This window comes from Mesocricetus auratus, unplaced genomic scaffold (genome assembly GCF_017639785.1).
Source record: "Mesocricetus auratus isolate SY011 unplaced genomic scaffold, BCM_Maur_2.0 Super-Scaffold_100023, whole genome shotgun sequence".
NCBI lineage: Eukaryota > Metazoa > Chordata > Mammalia > Rodentia > Cricetidae > Mesocricetus > Mesocricetus auratus.
Genome location: NW_024429204.1, coordinates 5032720 through 5054868, shown reverse-complemented (window position 1 = coordinate 5054868; position 22149 = coordinate 5032720). Strand labels below are relative to the sequence as shown.

The 22149-nt window shown below is 42.5% G+C and overlaps 1 protein-coding gene across 39 annotated transcripts in view; it reads right to left on the bottom strand.

Annotated features, from left to right (window-relative positions):
- Window positions 1–22149, bottom strand: part of Rims2 (regulating synaptic membrane exocytosis 2) — a 394972-nt gene that overhangs the window by 323734 nt on the left and 49089 nt on the right. For 23 of the 39 annotated variants that reach the window (XM_040730506.1, XM_040730510.1, XM_040730524.1 and 20 more), the window contains exons 2-3: window positions 8175–8207; window positions 7668–7754 (exon numbers count right to left, since the gene is read on the bottom strand). The exons of the other annotated variants lie outside the window; for them this stretch is intronic. In XM_040730506.1, coding sequence (XP_040586440.1) covers window positions 7668–7754; window positions 8175–8207 — 120 coding nt within the window. The remainder of the gene's footprint in view (window positions 1–7667; window positions 7755–8174; window positions 8208–22149) is intronic. 39 annotated transcript variants of the gene reach the window in all.

Sequence of the window (22149 nt, the reverse complement as noted above, 5' to 3'; positions counted from 1 at the left end):
AATAAAAGCAACAGTTATCTTCAAGGAGTAGATTATAGTCCAAAGTAAAAAAAAAATGAGAGTTGCTTGCTCTATCAATTAATAGACTCAAATTAGTACACCTCCTCCATATTATAGAGATGACTTGAAGAGAGAAAGAAATCTCTCCCCTAGATCTTTTGAAAGCATCATAACATACTGCATTTATCACAACAGCACTTTTCGTTTGTTACATGACTTTCTGATTACCCCTACTTGTGTAATGAAAAAAAATGAATCCATAAGGATTTTGGTTTTGCTCTCACTTTTATCCCAGTGATAAAAGTTTAACATGTATATTCCATAGCCAACTTGTGCTTGAATTAATGATAAGTAACATTACAGGTAACCTCTTTGGTAGGTGGAAGAAAACATGTGAAACTTGAACATAACTTAGTTCTTGCCATCAGTAAAATAAGACACATGGATGTATAGATATTGGGCAGTCATGGAAACAAGCTAAAAGTCAGTTAAACACCCGTGAAAGAAAAATTGGTTCTAGAAAGAAGGAATTAATTGTGAATAGTATCAGCATGACTTCACAGGATACGGGAATTTTTTAGTTTTTAAAAACCCTGTTCTTGGAAGCATGGTAGGGCATCAACTGAAGAACGGATTTTAACCTAGAGTTTCTCATATTCAAAGTATAAATGCAGACGAGGATTTAGGAGGCTAAAGACTGTGCATTTTAAATAGCACATGCATAAAGAATCAGTAAAACACATAAAAGCAAATCTAGAAAGGTAACTTAAAAGAGAGTATCTTTAATTCCAGTTTCAGGACTATTTTATATTATTACATATCTACCCTCAATTTTGACATCACATTAGAGAAATCTGTAAGTCCCTGAAAATATTTAACAAAATGATCTCAAATGAATCAGATATCCCACTGATCTTAGGCCAACAATACAGCTAAATTTGTTTTTATTTGAAATTGTTTTATGGCAACAAGACAACTACATGAAGCCCGTCTCGACCTCTATTCTAGAGACGCAGCCTGTTAGCCTACCATGCTCCCTATGTCCTGCACCAGTCTGGGACTGACTGAAGTGTAAGCCCAGTCACGCTGAGAACTTCTGGTACGAATCCCCAGAGCTAGTTTCCCTACAACACTCTTTCCTTCTTCCAGAAGCCCCCCAACCCCCAGCCACTGAGTCTCAAGTCCTGGACCATAAACAACAAAGCATACTTAAGAGATTTCTAGGAATCGTAGAGATTGGGTTGGAGCGGATATAGGGAGAGAGTACTGGAAGAGACAACTGGAATTGTGGGGCATCTCAGGGATGAGCCAGAAACCTAGAGCAAAGGAAACTCACCGGAATCTACAAACTAAGAGTCTAGCTAAGACTCGTAGCAATGAGGGAATAGAGCCTGAACTGGCCACCTCCTGTAGCCAGGCAAAACTTCCAGTGGAGGGTTTGGGACCCCAACCCAGCCACAAAACCTTCAACCTGTCCTTCCTGAAAGATGTGCTGGGGTACAGGTGGCATAGAAACTGTGGGAGTGGCCAACCAGTGGCTGAGCCAGCTTGAAACCCTTGCCACGAGAGGAAACCCACCCCTGACTCTGCCTGGGGAGCCAGGAACCATTGGCTGGACAACCCAGAGACCTAGGGTAGAACCAAACACGACCGGCAAAAAATAAAAACAGTCAGTTAAATGACTTCTAAGGATACTCTGCTATGCTTGTAGACAAGAGCCTAGAATGATCGCCATCTGAGGGACTTCATCCAGCAACTGATGGAAACAGTCGCAGACCCACAGCCAAACATCAGACGGAGCTCAGGGAATCCTGCAGAAGAGGAGGGGGAAGGATTGTAGGACCCAGAGGGGTCAAAGGCACCTCTAGAAAACCCACAGAATCAATGAACCTGGGCTCTTAGGAGCTCACAGAGACTGAACTGACAACCAAGGAGCCTGCCTGGAGCTGACCTAGGCCCTCGGCATTTATGTTATAGTTGCGTAGCTTGATTTTCTTGTGTCACTCCTAACAGTGAAAGCCAGATGGGCCTGGACTGACATTCTACAAACCGTGAAAAACAACAGAACCAACCCAGACCACTATACCCAGCTGTGGTGGGTTAATAAGAATGCCCCCACCTTAGGTCATAGATTTGACATCAGAGACGGACACCACCTTCAGCGTCCTACAACACGAGAAGCTACCAGGCAATACCCCAACTTGACATCAGATGCCACCCAGTCACCAGGAACGACTGGCCAAAGAGGCCCTGCAGACCCCTCCCAAACAGTAACACAGGTTATCGCCAATGACTCTGGTTGGCCCCCACACAACAGCAGCTCAGGCGCTGTTGGGGTGTCGTTACCCGTGAAAAGATTGAGCTGCCGGCCAGATGCGAGCTTCACCGCTATGGCCTGAGGTTCACAATGCTGCAAGGTACCACACACGCTGCCAGAGAAGAGAATTTATCATCACTCTCACCCAGCTACAAACTCTGTGAGCCAAACTAGAAACCTGTGTGCGAGATTCGCCTACTGACCCGACAGCGACACAAACGGTGTGGAAGGAACCAACCCCTTTTTAGGCCCACTCCGTGACATAGAACGCACACCGGGCACTGCTACCGTGGCCAAGAACCTGAGACCAGATAGGTCATGGGCTGCGGGGGGGGACCTACCGTTATTGTGAACCTCACCGGAGAAGCTCTGCTTGCTTTAGGTGGTCACAACAGAGACCACAACTGGACAAGAGTGAGAGACATAGGGACAACTAGCCGCAAGTGGGCTGTCTTTATCACCTCCCTCCCCCTCATGGCTCTAAGGTCTACGCAGAACACGGGACCCGAAGATTTCAGGACCCGGAGGAAGTGGACCACGGCAAGCAAAAGGTGTTTTCCAGACCCAGCGGGGCCGACGCACACATGGGTTCACAGAGACTGTAACAGCATGCACCGGGACGTGCGAGCTCGAGTCAGCGGCTTACACGACGCCAGCAAAGAGGAAGCGAAGCGGGCACAAAGCCTCAGCTCCGGCCAAGAAGCTATTTGCAACCCGGAGCTGCTGGGCGAGGGAAATCAGCTGTTTTCAATGGATGACACTGAGTACATCGACCCAACTCCAGTGCCGGCTCCATGCCCAGGAGCGAGTGACGACCACAAACAACATGGATTCCATGACTTTTGATGCTTTCGGGTTTGGGCGTTTTGTTTGTGTGTGTTTGTCTGTTTTCTTTAAGAAAGAGAAAAAAACGTGAAGTTGGTAAGCAGGGAGACTCTGGGAGGCGTTGGAGGAGGAGAAAGAATGCCGTCAAAAAGATATTGTGTGAAATTCTCAAATTAAAAAACGATTTTTGGGCCGGGCAGTGGTGGCACACGCCTTTAATCCCAGCACTCGGGAGGCAGAGGCAGGCGGATCTCTGTGAGTTCGAGACCAGGCTGGACCGACAACCTCCAAAACAATACAGAGAAACCTTGTCTCGTAAAAACCAAAAAAAAAAAAAAAAAAAAAAAGATTTTTGGAACAGTGAAAAGTATTCACTTCAATGTCACATAACATTCTCTGCTAATATTATGCTTTTCTCTTTGAGATTACAATATAATTGCATTTGTCCCTTCCTCCTCCTCCCTCCAAATACTCCCATATAGTCTGCCCTGCCTTCAAATTCATGGCCTCTCTTTTTTCACTAGTTACATCACACATATATGTATATGCATACACATATATGGTCCCAAATACAGCACGCTCAGCCCTTCTGTTATTTGTGCGTGTGTTCCAAGGGCTGGCTGTTTGGTGCTGGATAGCCGACTGGTGTGCTCGTCCCGTAGGAAGAACCGTCTCCCATTCCCAGCTTCCCTGAGCCGTCTGTGGTTGTGCATGCAGGGCTGAGCCTTCATGGGCCTTCCCCACCCACGGAGGCATGTCCGCCGCGGTGTCCTTATTCAGCCCCCGTTTGGGCTGTCATGGTGGTGACACTTTATTGGAGAAGTTGGGACATTCGTAGGAGACACAGCCTCAGAGCAGACTCTGACCCTCCTTCTCTTAAGAGCATCTCGTTAACACAGAGACCGTGCTTCTCTTAAGAGCATCTCGTTAACACAGAGACCCTCCTTCTCTTAAGAGCATCTCGTTAACACAGAGACCGTGCTTCTCTTAAGAGCATCTTGTTAACACAGAGACCCTCCTTCTCTTAAGAGCATCTCGTTAACACAGAGACCCTCCTTCTCTTAAGAGCATCTGGTTAACACAGAGACCCTCCTTCTCTTAAGAGCATCTCGTTAACACAGAGACCCTCCTTCTCTTAAGAGCATCTGGTTAACACAGAGACCCTCCTTCTCTTAAGAGCATCTCGTTAACACAGAGACCGTGCTTCTCCGAGTTTTCTGCTCTGCTTTGTTGGTTTGGCTTGGCTTTTTGGGTTTTGAGCTAGGACTTTGATAGATAATCCAGGCTGCCTCCAACCTGTGATTCCCTTGCCTCGCCCCCCCCCCACACCATGTTCTGGGATTCCAGGAGTGAGCATACACAGCTGCTTCTGTTTTATTCTGTTACCATGATATCTGAAAAGCAATTACACTGAAGCTATTGAAGTCGAGCTCATATCTGTATGCATATGATGACCAGATATAAAGCTTTTGGGGCATTTATCCTATTCAGAATATGAAATAATCCTAAAATTAGAGGCTGGGATTAAAAATAAGTAAAAATACTTTAGGCTTGTGATTATAATGAGAGCAAGAGCTGTTATACATACATAACCCTTCTTGACTCCTAGGGAAAGTGTGTTCACAGCTTCTCTGAAATCTTCCTCCTAGGAAAATGACTTAGCAAGCCCAGTCTCAGAAAATGGAGATGAACAGATGAACAGAACTCACTCTAAGGCCACTGTAGGCACAGATCTCTACCTCCAACTGGAAAATCGTCCTTGAAAAAGGAGTATTTAGAAGAAAGGAGGTATTAGGGAGTAAAATGTTTTTATGCCCTGCCCCCTAGATAAAAAATACCATGCATTTAAAAATAAACAAAACTGTGATAACACTGTTTATATTTCTAAAAGTTGGAATGACTTAATTATACTTAATCATGGACAACATAATTAATTATTATCAGAACACAGTCCAAGAGTGGACTCACGTGGGGAGAATTCTGAGCGCTTGTAAAAGAAAACTCCAAGAAAACCAGACAAGAGTCTTGTGACTTCAGTTTCTTCAAAGCACAGAATTGATCTTGGAATGTCTCAGGTGCAGCGGATGGGAGTGAGTTTATGTCAGATTACTCACTACAGCTGGCTCTTGTTTATGTGTCTCTATAGAAAAGCATGTTTTTGCCACATGTGGCTTGTCCTTCGGATTGGCCTCATTACTCACGAGACTCTTCTTAACCCTCAGAGTATAAACTGAATAAAGCTGGCTTCTTGCCCTTGATGCTCACTTCCAGATATGCTCACTACACAACAAGTCAATTCCCTCCCTGCATGCTGCCTATTTGTGCATCTCTCACTAAATGCATTCTTTGCATGAAAACAGCAATTAGCACTTTCATCCTTTTTTTTTAGTGAAGATCTTGCTATGATCTATGCTAAGTCATACTACTACAATGCTGGAATTATAGACATGTACATGAGAGAACTACAACATACTAGTTGTGGTATTTATTTATCCATTCATTCATTTATTTATTTATTTATTTGAGTCCTGTATTGAGACACAAAGAATTTCAGTTGGTTCTAAAGTACACAACAGAGGCAGTCAATTTTACGTTATTCAGAATAAAAAACAATGCTGCACCTGTAAATATATTCGTGCAACAACTACTTGCACCACTTCCCAACTGCATATCAACTGCATATCAACTGCTTTGACCATGACCAGTCAAGAGCAGTAAGTCAGAGTCTATATGGAAAGATCTTTTGTCAGAATTATCATCAGTCTTCAGAAAAAAATAGAAATAATAAAGGAAACGCAAAATTAACAATATGCTTTGCTTTATTTGTTTGTTTTTTAAGATAGGGTCTATTATGTAGTTCTGCCTTCCTGGAGCTTGGTATGTAGGCCAGGCTAGCCTCAAACTCCCAGAGACCTGCCTGCCTCTGCCCCTTACTGCTTAAAGATGTGTGCCACCACACCCAGACAAAATTAACACCATTTTCAAAGTCTTCAATCTCTTCTGGCATTAGCCTCAAACAATACAATCAGTACTTTGAAGGACTGTGTCTCCTCTTCTGCATTAATAATAGGCTGCTCTGTTATTTTAAGCTTTCATCTCTGATCCTAGATTCTGCTGTATTACATATCAAGTAAACAAGCAAAAGAGTCCTTGTGATACATTGTCTAATCTTCAACAGATGCAAGCGCTAAGGAACTCGGTGGGCCTGGAATCAACGATCTAGTCTTCTGGGAGAGAAATGAAAAGAGGGACTAAAAGAGAAGAGGAAGAAAAAAGAGAGAAGAGGGAGGAAGAGGGGGGAAAGAGAGAGAGAGGAGAGACAGGAGAGGGAGAGCTTGTTTAACAATAGTCCTTTGATAAAATCTCTCAAATACTGATCCTTGGGTTTATATTTGTTAGCTAAAAAGACAATCCATTTTCCCTGAGCTACTGAATTCAGGAGATGTGAACAGGAGAATCTCTAAAATCCCCTGAAAGTATATCATCTTTAGGGGGAAAAATAGCCAATGGCTCTTGACTAAAACAAATGAAAAAACACAGCCTCCAACACAAAAGAGCATTTTTGTAGAAACTTACTGAAATAGGAGCTAATATTAGAGTTACTCTTACTGCAATATATACTCATTAGGCAAGTTTCCATCTGAGATAAGTGAAAATTCAATGTGAGCTCATTATAGTAGGTGTCACTATTGCTCACTGTTTAAAGGGCTCCTCTCTTCCTGCATGCATGGTTAGACATTTTAGACTCCCCTGCATGTGGCTAGGATCTTGTAATAAATCTGGATCAATAACTGTAAGCACCAGTGACTTACTCACTTTTCTTTTCTTTTTTTTTTTTTTTTTTTGGTTTTTTCGAGACAGGGTTTCTCTGTATTGTTTTGGAGGCTATCGGACTCACTTTTCTCTTATGCAGTCAATAATAAGGAACCCTATGAACAACTTCTTTAAAATGTTCTAAACTCTATTCACAACTAGATGAAATGGAGTCCATGTTTTTAATGTTTCACGTCATCGTTAGAATATATTACCATATTCCCAAATGATGTCTTACAGTCTAAGAAAGCACTCTGGGAAAACAGACTTGGTGGTCAGATAAGTTCTGTTAACAGTGTTAGGATCTCATCACACTCGGGTTCTCAGGGTTACTATAGTAAACAAATCTGCTTAGCCATTTAAAACAACTCAGCCAAAACTATTTGACCAAACAACAAATTTAGGAGTTAATACTTCTCACTGTTTCTAGTGTTTTTGATTAGAGACACTCTAGAATATTCTACATTGTTGGAGAAACATAGTTTTCCTGGGCAAATGTGGCTTACATATTCATTAAGCGAGGGGATTACCTGTCCTTTCCCATGAGCCTCTGTTATCCTTGTTTTCGCCTTAGGTTTCCATGGGAGAGCTAGTGGACTTTACCCTGAGTTTCCCTGTCTGCGGGCACACCTTCACAGGAAGAACTCCAGCTTACACTTTAGTTATTGCGTATCACAGGTAATGTCTGGTCTGTGCGAACCAGCTTACTTACGTCTGGGCCTCCTTTGCATTTTGTTGTTTTTGCTGGGGCTGAAGAACGTTAGTTACCAGTTCAGTGATCCCACTAAAGGGAAACCACCTGTTTGAACAAGCAAATAATGTGACTGAAAACCAAAAGAATAACAAGTGGAGACTCAGTGCTCTCTACCAAAAAACAATTAAACACACACACACAGGCACAAAAGCTACAGCCAATGGAAAGTGAGCTCCAGGTATCACCAGGCAATCAGGAGGCAGGGAAATTAAATGTGAACACTTAACTAGTCCACAAGCAGGCAGCAAAAAACTACATCCAGTCACTATGTGGGTGAAGTAAGAAGCTGCAGGCAGCTCTCTTACAAGCAGAGAGTCAGAAAGCAGAGGACACACCAGCTGCAGCCTGCCCAGTATTAGCGGGAGCTAATACCGTCCAAGGCGCAGAGAGCGGAGGCGCAGAGAGCCGAGGCGCAGAGAGAAGAACACGAATCCGGTCCACCGCGCTCAGAACGCGTTTACTTACTGCGCCGCCTGTGATTTGTGTTCCTCCTTGGCCCTAAAAAAATAAGTTTGCACAGCTGAGTGCACTGCCCTGAGCAGCGATTCCTACCTACACATCCGTGGCCATAGGTAATGGACACGGAAATTAGGGGTGTCACACAGAGGACTTTTGGTGCCACACCATAGGTTAGGATTGAGCATGCCGATTGAGCAAGGGGGAGAAAGACAGAAAGAAGCCGGCTCGTTTGGCTTCTGTTTTGCTTGCGGTGCCAGCGGTTGAACATGGAACCATACACATGTTAGGCAGTCATACTATTATGTTACTAAGCTACAACCCCGGCCCAGGATGAATTGCCCTTCTGCTAAAACTCTATTGCTCTTTAAAGCAATGTTTTAGCCACAGATTTTACCACATATTTTACTTTAAGGTGCCATAGTAATATGGCAATATTAACTGAAAATAAATAATTTCCAGTTTTCTCTTTAGCTTATTTTTTAAAATAAGTTGAAGTAAAGCCTAAATGTTTTAAATAAAACATGGGATTTTATAAATCATTTTAAAGCCTTAGTAATTAATTTATTTATGCCTAAAAGAATAGATAAAAAGAATTGGAGGGGTAATAGTATCTCATAAACTAACATTACCAATTAAATACTGTATATCAAACTTAAAATGGTCATGCTAATGTAAATTCTTCATGTAACTACAGCATAATGAAGATGAATTTAAACAACATTATATAAGTAACTATAATCAAATCAAGTGCTTGGCTTTTAATTCTTTGAAGTTCTACAGTCATCTGAAACCAAGGTAGCTCTCTTACAGGGGTAAGACTTTATATAAGCAAAATCCTGGTAGGAACTGATTCATAAGCAGACAGTCAATTCCTAGTGGATATGACACACTCAACAACAAGGCCTCCCGCCTCATGTGGCACCCTTAGTGAACCACCCTTGGGATTAGTGTTACTCACTATTTATTATGTTCCCTTATTAAAACCCAACTATTCGATTCACAGACCTACGTCTGTATTCTCTTTTCACAATTTCCAGGAAATGAAGAGGAGATTGGGCCGGTTTGTAGCTGTAGGTATGAAAATGTAATACAACTGAATACTGAAAGACTGAGAAGGATCTTACACGGCAGAGAGGAGACTGGTAAAGCTGGACTTTCCATGAATGACTAAAAACCTTCTTGACAAACGCATGTACTCAAAACAAGACCAGAAAATTGGTAAATAAAATGTACACAAAAAAAAACCTAGGATTTTTTTCATTACACAATGACATCATTAACATAAGCTAAGCTGTCTCTTTAAATCTAAGTTGTTAGTTTTACAGTATGTAGTGGTTCATCGTGTCAACTTAACTGAATTAAACAACACTGTAGGACTGACTGGTGGGGCACACCTCGGGAGGGCACTCTAGAGACTCTCTACCGGGATGGAGACTGCTCTGAGTGCGGACGATTCTGGTGCTACAGCAGACAGAGAGCACAGATGAGCAGAAAGAAGAGAAAGCCCACCAACAACACGCATGCGGGCTCTCTGTGCCTTCCATCCACCGGAAGGCCAGCAGCCCTTCCCACATGATCCGGCCGTGTCGGGGTCAGAAACAGATAGATCCTGCTGACTTTAAACCGAAAACTGTACCAGGAATGGAAAGGAGAAGCAGAAGACTGGAACAGAATTCTAAAGCACTTTGGAGACTAGTCTCGGGAAAGGCAACATTGTACCATTGCCTGGGAAAGGCAACATTGTACCATTGCCTGGGAAAGGCAACATTGTACCATTGCCTGGGAAAGGCAACATTGTACCATTGCCTGGGAAAGGCAACATTGTACCATTCCCTGGGCAAGCTACAAGGGGTGGAAAATGCAGGCAACATTGTACCATTGCCTGGGCAAGCTACAAGGGGTTGTGGAAAGTACTGCTGCAGAGATTGTTGCAGTCTTCTGAGGGGCACAGCAGGAAGAGACCTCCCAGACAGAAAGAAATACAGTCAGGCAAGCCTCCATACACCCTCACAGCCTCAGGGTAGAAAGCCCACATATGCTCCAAAAGATCCAGAGACAAGGCTGTGATTGGCAGAGGAAAAGGAGGGGCTGGGACAGGAAAGTACGCTAAAAACTGACATCATACACAGAAGATCTTCTACCTGGGAAAGCTCAATTACTGAGACAACCAGGCTTGGGCCCGCCTGTAGAGAATAATACAAAAGTCAATCCCAGGAAAAGGACAAGAGACACCATCCCAACTAGAAAGCAATACTAAATACCTTCTCTTTCACTTTATTGGTTTTTTTTTTTTTACTTTACATTTTGAACTTTAATTGACAGTTGTGTTTTAGCTTCGGTCCTGGATGCAAAGGCATTTATGGCTGTTCTTTCTACCACTACCCCTGCTCAACAAGGTTTTCTCTGGTTCTCATATCCTTGCTTCTCTGTGTTAGAAAACAATATGAAAAATAATACAGACATGATTTTTTGTTTGTCAGCTTTCATTGGTATTTGTGTATTTAATGAGTGGCCCAAAACACCTTCAATCCCAGCACTCAGGAGGCATAGGCAGGTGGAGCTCTGAATTCAAGGGGCAGCCAGGACTACACAGTGAAATCCTGTCTCAGAAAACAAACAAAAAATTAGTTTCAGTTTATTTGTGTGAGTTTTTGCCTGCATGTGACTTGGACGAGCAGGACATGCTCTTCACCTCTGACCCACTGAATCTTCTTTATCCAATATGGCCCACAGAAACCAAAAGGTTGGAGACGTCTGTTCCATACAATTATATTCAATTCTTTTAACTTGGCACATAGTAAGAAATATATTTTATATGCAACATATGCATTTGCACAAACTAAAATGAAATTCTATTAAATAATAGTGAGCGAAATAGACAATAGTATAGTTTGTTATTTTCCACACCATCTCTATTCTTAAATGCTTGCTAGTTTTGGTTGCTACTAAATGATTTCCTGACCCTTAGTTTAAAAACACAATCTGCAATAACTGCAGGTGGGCTATAGTTTATTCACGGGCCAGTCTACATACTCTGGGTGTTCTTTGTGGCTTTCAGAGTATTCCTGAGGTTTAGAAAGCAGGCTGAGGTTTTGAAACACTCAAATGATGAGAGGCCTTTATAATCAATCACTCTTACCCATGCATGTAGATAAGTCATGTGACTGTGTCACACGCAGGTTCTAAGTCCACTACAATTCTCTAAGGTAAGCATTACAGAGGACCAGGTCTCCCAATACCAGAAGGGAGGCAATAAAGTTGAACACAGAAAAGGAAATGAGTGGCAGTAGACAGAGAGGCAGGAGGTGCTGGACCTACCAGGATGGCAAAGGGAGCAAACCCTGGAAGATAAACACAGCCAAAGCCAGCTAGACAAAGGGAACCTGAAACCAGGGGCTAAGCAGGTCCTAGCAGGGGGAAGCGGGAACAGCTCACCACACGCAGGAAGGAAACACGGCCAGAAAGGAAAGGGGGCTGATGGCAGTTGTTGATGAGAAACTGTCTTCTGTGGTATGGTCTCTGAGGCTAGCCAAGAGCTAGAACGTCCTATGCAGCTCAGACTCACGGTAGTTAAAAGCACATATAATCGCTTTAGTTTTGTTTCTTTTGGTTGTTTTGAGACAGGGTTTCTCTGTGTAACCCTGGCAGTCTTAGAACTCGATCTCTAGAACAATCTGGCCTTGAACGCACATGGATCCCTGCCTCTCTGCCTGGGATTAAAGGCATGCACCACCACCAACCGGCAAAATCAGTTGTTTCTGGAAGCTCTGTTGAGTAACACTCCTTTTCTTCCAATAATTTTTTTATTAATTTAATTTTTACATTCCAATCCTAGTTCCCCCTCCCTTCTCTTCCCCTGCTTCCCCTGCTTCTCCCCGCCCCCAACTCCCATCTGCTCCTTGGAGAGGGTGAAGCCTCCCCTAAGAAGTCTACTAAGTCTGTCCCATCATCTCCTTAAGGCAGGACCAAGGTGCCTCCCCACCCCCTACTGCCCTGTGTCTAGGCTGGGCAAGGTGTCTCCACCAGTAATTTTGCCATGTTTGTATTAGAACGCTCCGCTGAGGAGGTGTGCTCTTTATCCATTTGCTTCTTTCCACTGCCAAACTTATAATTTAATATCAACCACATTAGTTTCTAATCCTCTGAAGATACCAAAGCTTCACATAAACAACTGTGTATGGGAAGGAAGGATACTCTTTTTACATGAACAAACTATCATGTTTCCATTATGGGAACAGGGGGTGCTCAGCGGGTAAGAGAGTTCACTGTTCTTGCAGAGAGCCTGAGTTCGTGTGGGTCACAAATGCCTATAACTCCAGCTCCAGGAAGCCAGACCTCCAGAGACACACACATGGAGCACACAAACTCACATAAACATAACTGAAAGCTATCTTTACACCTCTCTTATTTTAGTAGCAAAAATTATTCCAGTAGAGTTCAAAAGGTTAGGGATATAACTATTACAAAATAGGTACTGTCCAACAAAATAATTAAGTTGTGTCTTTAAATTATTACTGAATTGCCTTTTCTTTTTGTTTTTTATTTTTCATAATCAGAGCTTATATAACAAATTTAAGTTCAAATTTAAGCCAAATGTGAGTTTATCAGAATCTGTCAGCCATCTACATTTGTAAGCAGAGCTAATCTACTACTTAGTAACTCACCAGTAGTTAGCTTAGTTCACCATTACTCAAAAGCACCACAAAGAAAGGCCTGTATAGTATTGATTTGCTGTAACTTTAATTGGGACACTCCTAAATTAACTGACAGTATAGCTAAATGTTACATACAGGTAAATCATGTCAATAATAAACAACTTAGCAACATGCATATAAATATCAACTAGATAATTAAATATTCCATAAACTTATAAAGCATTAATAATACCAAAGGAATTTTGAAAGTCGGAAATTGTCCCTAATCAACTGACTTATTATTGAAGTGACACATAAAGGTTTTCTGTAAAATAATGATGATGATGATGATGAAGAAACAGGCTAAGATTCCAAAAGAACTACTGAGAAAAAAAATCAAAGGAGTAAAAGGTACAAATTCCCCACAGCTCAGTAATGTGCAATTGTGCATTCTGAAACACGGTTTGTGAAACAGAAACCCTGAAAATACCCTGTCAGGGCTAAAGGCACAGCCCAGCTAGAGCACTAAAGGAGCATGACAGAGTGGAATGGGCCAGCAGGCTCCCAGGTTTGAACACTTGGCTCCCAGTGGCAGAATGTTGGGGAGGGGCTAGGAGGTGTGGCTTCCTCAGAGGAGGTCACTGGGGCAGTCTTTGAGGTTTCAAAGGACCTCAGCCATTCCCAGAGAGCTCTCTCTGCCTCCTCCACGTGGGTCAAGATGAGAGCTCTCCGCAGTCCTCAGTCACGCCTTTGCTCGGCCGTCATGGACTTTAACCCTCATGAAGCCTAAATCTAGTTAAACCCTTGCTTCACAAGTGAGCGGTCTTGGTCGAGGTGTTTTGTCACAGTAACAGGAAAGTAACTAACATAACTAGCATGCCTGACTGGACAGAGGGAGAAGGGAAGGGTGGGCAGGAGGAGGGAGGCTATGAATAGGAGAGTGATCTCCCAGGAACACCAGGAACACATTCAATCGCACAACAATGGAAGACAAAGGGGAGGGAGGGGAGACTGATTTTTGTGAGATGCATGGTGAAAAGAGAAACCTCATTTCTTCTAAGATTGCACTATGAATAAATGCCACACTAGCTGGAGGGATAAGTAAGACACACCAAGGCCAACAGGGCTCATGTTTCTCTCACTGACATATCCCAGCACCCCTCAGAATAACCCAACTCCTAAGCACAGAAAATTGTAAGCTCTTCCTTCAGTATCTATAATGTATCTAAGCTTAAACAGAAGTAGCTACCCCGGTCTCTAACCTCCCTCACCCTCCATGCTTCCCTTAGCCAATTCATGCGTGAGTCTATCCACATCAACCTTTCCTGTCCCTTTAGAGGCTCAGACGCCAAGGGTCCAGAGTCATTATTATTTAATCACTTTCAATTCATGAATCGGGATCTATGAATGCAACCAACCAAGAAATTGCTTTTTCTTTTCTCTGAAAATGCAGATGATTCCCATTCTTTATAGAACGTTCTGTGTTATGTAAAGCTGCTGCAAACTGTGAATTAGCAAATATTGAAGCATTTCCTAGGAGCAATCGTTCACCAGAAGCAATAGACGCCTCTATCCACAACATTTTCATCAACCAATCCATTTACAAACTCATCGTACATCCATTCACTAAACATATGGGTCATCTGTACTGGACACAAGGGTGTACTGGTAACCAAGATGAGCGTCATGCCTGCTTTCATAGGGTTTACAAAGTAGAAAAGATAGCAAAATTGTGACTGCAAAATGCATCTGAGGTTAGAAGACTTCAAAAGTGCAGTATGTAAAAGAAAGGCCTAACGTGGGGAAAACAGGAGCAGTAGGCAACTTCAGAAGCTGGTTCTTCAGACAGATGATCACTAACATGAGACCAAAAGGAACACAAGCTTACAATATCACAGGAACAATTTTCTGTACATTCATTCCAAAAGGAACACAAGCTTACAATATCACAGGAACAATTTTCTGTACATTCAGCCAAACACTTGAGCATTTAGTGAATATTTGTCCAATGCTAACTATGGTTCGGGGTTCTGTGTTAAGTACCAAGGAAGAATATATTTAAAGTATTGAAATTTAAAAGAAGTATGTGAGCATACACATAAACACATAACCTACACTACATAACTAACAACTTGATATTTTCATATAAGCATTAAATATACATAGCTTGAAAACATTCTGAAACTTCCCAAACACAGATTCGTTTTTATAAGCGTGAGATCTGCATAATTTAGCTATTCAATATACAACTAGCAAATAATCATACCTAACAGGAACACAGTGAATTCAATTATTTCAAAATCAAAACTGGTTATACTGTTGGCCTGTGACATACGCCACTTTTCACAGGGTTTGATATGGAACATTCTGTTGCTAAGCAGCATGGTCAACAAAATGTTTGCTCTGTGTGTGTGTGTGTGTGTGTGTGTGTGTGTGTGTGTGTGTGTGTGTGTGTGTTGCCAATGCAGCTAGACAGGTGAGTGACTTAGAACTACTATTTTCCTGCATCGCCATGGATACTCTTAGAATAGGCACAACTGAGGTTAAAAAAAAAAAGGCTTTCTTCTGGGTAGACGGACACAGACAGGAGAGCACAGAGGTCAGCATACAGGGCCAGCCGGGATTTCATTCTAGGCTCTTGTCACTAACTGCTTAATTTCCCCCCACCCTCATTTCCACAACTCTGCAGTATAGGGCATAGACTAGTTAGTAAAGTGTGAACATGAGGTCCTGAATTTGGCTCCCACCACCCAAGTTGAAAGTCAGGCCCGGTGGTGCGCATCTGTAAGCCCAGGGCTGGCACAGCAGAACCAGGTGACCCCTTATGGGCTCTCTGGTCGACCAGTCTAGACGAAACAGAGAGCCCCTGGTGTAGTGTGAGAACCCATCTCAAAGACTAAGGTAGAGAGCAATAAGGAGGATATCCAGTGTATTGGCCTGTGGCCTCCCCACATAGACATGCAAAGGCAGGTGCGCACACACACACACACACGCACACGTGAACACACAGAGAATAAATAAAGAACATGGCTGCTGTAAAGCTGGATACTGTGGCCTAAACGTGCAGGCAGTCTGTCCTTACCTTTCTCAGAGTAAGTACAAGAAAATTCTGAAACCAACCTCCTGGACTTCCTAGCTGGAGAAACCAACAAAATTCTCTTAAATTTTTTTCTTCAAGCTAACTTAAGTTGCATTTTTGGTTTTGGTTTTGAAGTCACAACAGTACTAACTAGAGCTAGGGGTATGTCTCAGTAGTAGAGCCTGTGCAAGACCATTAATTTTATCCCCAACACTTCAAGGAAGAAATGAGGGAAGGGAGGGAGGGAGAAAGAAAGGACCCTCACAAAACAAATGGAAATGAACATACACACATGTGCATGCATATGAACATACACATATGAGATACATATACATACATATATATAACATGGATAAAGCCATGCCAAACAATCAAGTTTTCACTACTTATTGTCACACACCACAGGAAAACAACTTTATTCTATACTCCCAGATGAAAATTTAATATTCTATTTCTGTTAATGTCTTATCACAGAATTTTCAAGAAATTCCTATCAGGCTAATTTGGATAGAATGTATGTAATACTGAGAGACGTCTTTACACTATCATGGACTTTATATGCCATGGTAAGGGATTTAAATGCATATTTTGTTGAAAATAGGAACTCTTACTTTTTTTTAAATCTTTTTAATTTCTTATTTATTTGTTATGTATACAATCTTCTAACTACATGCCAGCAAAGAGCACCAGATCTCATTCAAGGTGGCTGTGAGCCACAATGTGGTTGCTGGGAATTGAACTCAGGACCTCTGGAAGAGCAGTCAGTGCTCTTAACCACTGAGCCATCTCTCCAGCCCAGAACTCTTACTTTTATAAGTGTCATTTATTTACTTATTCAGTAGATACTGAAGAGGACCTACTATTGTCAAGAGCTGCACCACAGTCTATACACATAACAGCTGCTTTTTTTTGGAGTTTATTCTCTATTTAAAAAGAAACTAGCACTGGTAGCTGGGGTAGGGTGCATGCCTTTAATCACAGCACTCAGAAGACGGAGGCAGATAAGTCTATGTAGTTCTGGCCAGCACCTAGACATATAGTGACTCTAGGCCAGCCAGGACTACACAGTGAAACTTGCCAACAAAACAACAACAACAAAAAAAACCCAGCACAGATAAGAGATAAGGGTGATGCACAGAGCTGGTGACTTACGTAGCTCGGTGGCAGAGTGTTTGTCTTGCAAGGTCACAGCCCTAGGTGCAATGCCCTGGCCATTAAGGGACTCACACTACACAACAACTTTCTCAGGCTTTTCTACTTTTCAACACATTTACATTCTCCCACACAGACATTTTCCTGAAAAGAAAAAAAAAGTCCAGGGAGCAAAGCATTCAAAACGTGATGGAAAGGAAGTCATTTGTAAAAACAAAGAATTAAATGATTTGCAAATAAGTTTGGCTAACTTTTTGTTTGTTTGTTTGTTTTTGTTTTTCGAGACAGGGTTTCTCTGTATTGTTTTGGAGTCTGTCCTGGAACTCGCTCTGTAGACCAGGCTGGTCTCGAACTCACAGAGATCCGCCTGCCTCTGCCTCCCGAGTGCTGGGATTAAAGGCGTGTGCCACCACCGCCCGGCTTGGCTAACTTCTTTAAAGAACTTAAAAGTTGTTATTTGAGAATCACAGACCCACTCCTTCGCATGCTCAGGAAAGAACCAAATGAAAGACACGAGAGAGACGCAAAGGACCTGACACAGACCCGTGCAGGCCCGGGGCGTGCTGCCTCCGTCTCTGTGAGCACACACCACCCTTCCTCAGTGGATTTAGAGGGTCTTGTTTCCCATGGCATCCTCCAACCCCTCTGCTCCCCACTCTTTCAGCGTCCTCAGCCATGGGGTTGAGTTATGAGGGGAGAGATTTGATGGAGAGATCTTATTTACAGCTGAGTGTTCCAGCCTGCATAATGTCAGGCTGTGTGGTCTCTGTATTTATTCCCTTCTGTTGCAGGAGGAAGTCTCTCTGATGATGACTGAATAAGGCATTGATCAATGAGTTTAAATACAGTATAATACCATTAGGGGTCTTTTTTTTTTTTTTTTTTTTTTTGGTTTTTTCGAGACAGGGTTTCTCTATATTGTCTTGGAGGCTGTCCTGGAACTCACTCTGTAGACCAGGCTGGCCTCGAACTCACAGAGATCCGCCTGCCTCTGCCTCCCAAGTGCTGGGATTAAAGGCGTGCACCACCAACGCCCGGCTCATTAGGAGTCATTTTATTGATACTTTTTTTTAAAGACCAGTAGCATCTGTTTCTACTCTAAGTCTCTGGACTGTCTAGTCTCTGGTTCTGGCTCACCTAAGCAGTATCAGGTATGGGTTCCAGCACATGGGGCGGGTCTTAAGTCAATGACATTGGTTTGTTGGTTACTACCACAGGCTGTGTGCCACCATTGCCTTGGTGTATTCTGCAGGCAGGACAGATTGTAGATCAAAGGATTCACAGCTGGGTTGGTGTTTGTATTTCTCGTTTGGTAGCCTGCAGAGTACCTTCCCTTATTAAAGACACTAGACCATGGTGGTGCTTCTCATGAGACTCCTTTCTTTTTATTGGTTTGCCTTGCCCAACTTTGATGTGATGTTTTTTGCTTTGTCTTAGTATATTTTGTTTGAAGAAAAAGAAATATATTGGGGGTGGTTGAAGAAATAGCTCACCAGTTAAAAACACTTGGTGCTCTTGCAGAAGACCCCAGGTTAAGACCCCAGGTTTAGTTCCTAGCACCCACACTCTAGGTATCTCACAACCATACACAACTCCAGTTTTAAGGGATTCTACAAATTATAAGAGACCACAGATGCCAGTCCAGACTATTATACCCAGGAAAACATCCAATCACAATAGATAGACAGACAGACAGACAGACAGACAGACAGACAAAGACATTGTGGGGATTGAATTACAACGGTCTCCATAGACTCATAACCTTGAATGATAGTCAAAAGAGAGTGGTCTACTTGAGGCTGGTTGGAGGAAGTGTGTCACTGGGGGTGGGCTTTGGGTTTCAAAAGCCCAAGCCAGGCCCAGTGTCACTCTCTTCCTGCTGTACATGAATCCAGACATTGAACTCTCAGCTACTTACTCCCCCAGCACTATGTCTGCCTGCATATTGCCATGCTCCCCATCATAATGATAATGGACCAAACCTCTGAAACTATAAACAAGTCCAAATTAAAGGTTTTCTTTTATTAGACTTGCTTTGTCATGGTGTCCCTTCACAACAATGAAACAGTGACTAAGGCAGACTGTAGGGGAGATCTCATGTACCTGAGGTACTGGCCATGCCCTGCTCGGGGCCAGAGGGACGTGGGAAAGGCGAGAGATAAAAGGGAAGAAAGTAAAAATTCATGAAGAGGATATTACAATTCTTAACAAGTCCCTAAAAGAAATACTACTACAGCTTAAATCACACATGGACACCCACACACTGACAGAGGGAGACTGAAACACCTCACTCTCAGCAACAGACAGGTCATCCAGACAAAACTAAACAGAGAAATGTTGACAACTGATGTTATAAACCAAATGGACCTAACAAATAGTAACAACACACACACACAAAACAATATACCTTCTTATCACCTCATGGAACTTTCTCCAAAATTATCCACATACTTGGACACAAAGCAAATCTCAAAATGTACAAGAAAATTGAAATAACTCCCTGCACCCTATCTGGCCACCATGAATTAAAGCTGGATAGAAACAAGAGAAACAACAGAAAGCCTGCAAACTCATGGAAACTGAACAACTCACTGCTCAATGAAAAAAAAAATGGGTCAAGACAGAAATTAAAGACTTTCTAAAACTAATTGAAAATGAATACACAATATACCCAAACTCACAGAACACAATGAAGTGGTCCTAATAGAGAGTTCATAGCATTAGGTGCCTACATTAAAAGAATTGGAGAGATCTCATATTAGTAACTTAACACCACAACTAGCTACTCTAGAACATAAAAAGAAATAACACCCAATAGTAGATGGAAAGAAATAATCAAACTAAGTACTGAAATCAATAAAAATACAGAACAAAAAGAACAATGCAAAGAATCAATGAAACAATGAGTTGGTTCTTTGAGGAAAAATAAAACAATAAAATTGACAAACCATTAGCTAAATTAACCAAAAGACAGAGAGAGAAAATCCAAATCAACAAAATTAGAGATGAAAATGGGGGGGGGGGGGCATAACAGCCAATAACAAGGATACAAAGAGAATCAAGAACATACTTTAAAAACCTGTATTCTTCCAAATGGAAAAATCTAAAAGAAATAGGTAGATTAATGGTTATCTGAGGAGTGGAGGTGACCATTTAATGAGTACATGGTTTCTTTTTGGGTTCATGAAAATGTTTAGTAACTACACAGTAATGCTCAATGTCAACTGCAGATGTACCAAATGACACTAAATTCTGTAACATAAAATTATTAAAGTGAGCCTAGACTTTAACGGCTGAGCCATCTCTCCAGCCTGGTCTACAAAGCGAGTTCCAGGATGGGCTCCAAAGCCACAGAGAAACCCTGACTCAAAAAATAAATAAATAAAATAAAAACCACAAGTTGTTAAAGTGGTAAAGTTTTATATGTGCATTTTAAAAAGAAATGAAATTAATGCAAATTACAAACAGATGACCCTTGAAAACCTATGCTGCATGATAAAAGCTAGTCTCAAAAGAAAATATATGAACTAGCCCTGGTGGTTCTGAACTGTAACCCTAGCTCCTTGGGAAGCTGAGGTGGGGAGATTGTAAGATCAAGGCCTGACCTACATTCACAAATTCAAAGTCAGGCTAGGTTAATTTGGTGAGATCCTGTCTGAAAATGAAAAATTTAAAATGCTCTGGGAATATAGTTTAGCGGTGGAAGGCTTCACTTCGCGCAAGGTTCTATATTCAGTCCTCACTGCTGAAAGTGTGTGTGTGCTTTTATTTGTATGAAACATCTAAAGTTAGTAAATCGATAGAAAGAGAATTAGTGGTTAAGCTACATACAGTTTCTCCTAGGGGAACTGAAGACACTCCCGAATCAGCTTGTGGCTATGGCTGTAGAACCTAACACAGACTAAAGCACTCGTGTGGGAACTCTGAAGGGCTGAGCTGCATGGTACACAGATTACACCTCGGTGAAGCTGTGTGTACATGTACGTGTGTGTGAGAGAGAAAGAGACAGACAGACAGACAGACAGACAGACACAGACAGACAGACAGAGACAGAGAGAGACAGAGAGACAGACAGACAGAGAGACAGAGAGAGACAGACAGACAGAGAGAGAGAGAGAGAGAGAGAGAGAGAGAGAGAGAGAGAGAGAGAGAGAGACTTTAAAAACGCAAGTGGCCAGCAAGGCCCTGGAGATGTGAAGGAAATGGCAAACACCAGGCTTGGACCCTCACAACAGGAGAGAGCACCTGCTTGCTTCCCAGTCGCCCTGCACTTCCAGACAAAGGCTTCCCAGTCAAGTTGGCTTTCTTTACCTTTGTAAAATTCTATACTTACTTCGCTCAACTTACTGATTTTAAAGTTAAACATTTTATGCACCTCCAAGATCAAAATATGTGCCAAAATAAATAAACAGCCCAGAAATGAGAGTTGAGAAGTTCCACTTTACTATGTGGCATCCAATAAAGGCCACTGGGGAGTGCAAATTTATTCTGTCTGTAACCAGTGCTGTGTGCTTTTTATCTTGGAGATAAATGTTAAAGAAAAATAATGAACTTCTGTACATAAAGATGGCTTTACCCCATGTCTAGTGAGCCTCAGACGAGAGAAGAGCCCAAACAGGACCCCAAAATGAGGCTCCCGCCCAGGTGTGGCTTAAACGTGCAGCCAGCCTATGCAGTATAACAACTCCCGTGCTCCCTCACGCACAGACACATAACCCAACCTAACGATGAACCCCAAACTCTGAAGACAGAATAACCCAGCCTCCCAAGTGCCAAGTCCAAAGCCCCCATCCCCCAAAGTGGCATTGTCCTTGTTTAGAAGGACTCTGGTCTGGTAAACAAGCCTACAGGTTTCTGTTTGCTAGAAAAGCAGTCCTCCTAAGGTGGGAAGGTGGGGTCCTGTCTGCCCCTGGATTAACCACCTTCGTCTTCCAGGAAACGCCATTAACCTTCCCCAAAGGTCAACTACCTCTGACAAGGGCGCCTGGTTCTGGATCAATGCGGACAGTCTGTATCAGCTCAGCTCCCCATCCTGACGACTGTCACATAAAAGCTGCTTCCTTTTCCTCCATTTTACTCTTCTCTCTGCCCCGCCCCCACTCCCAGTGGCCATGGC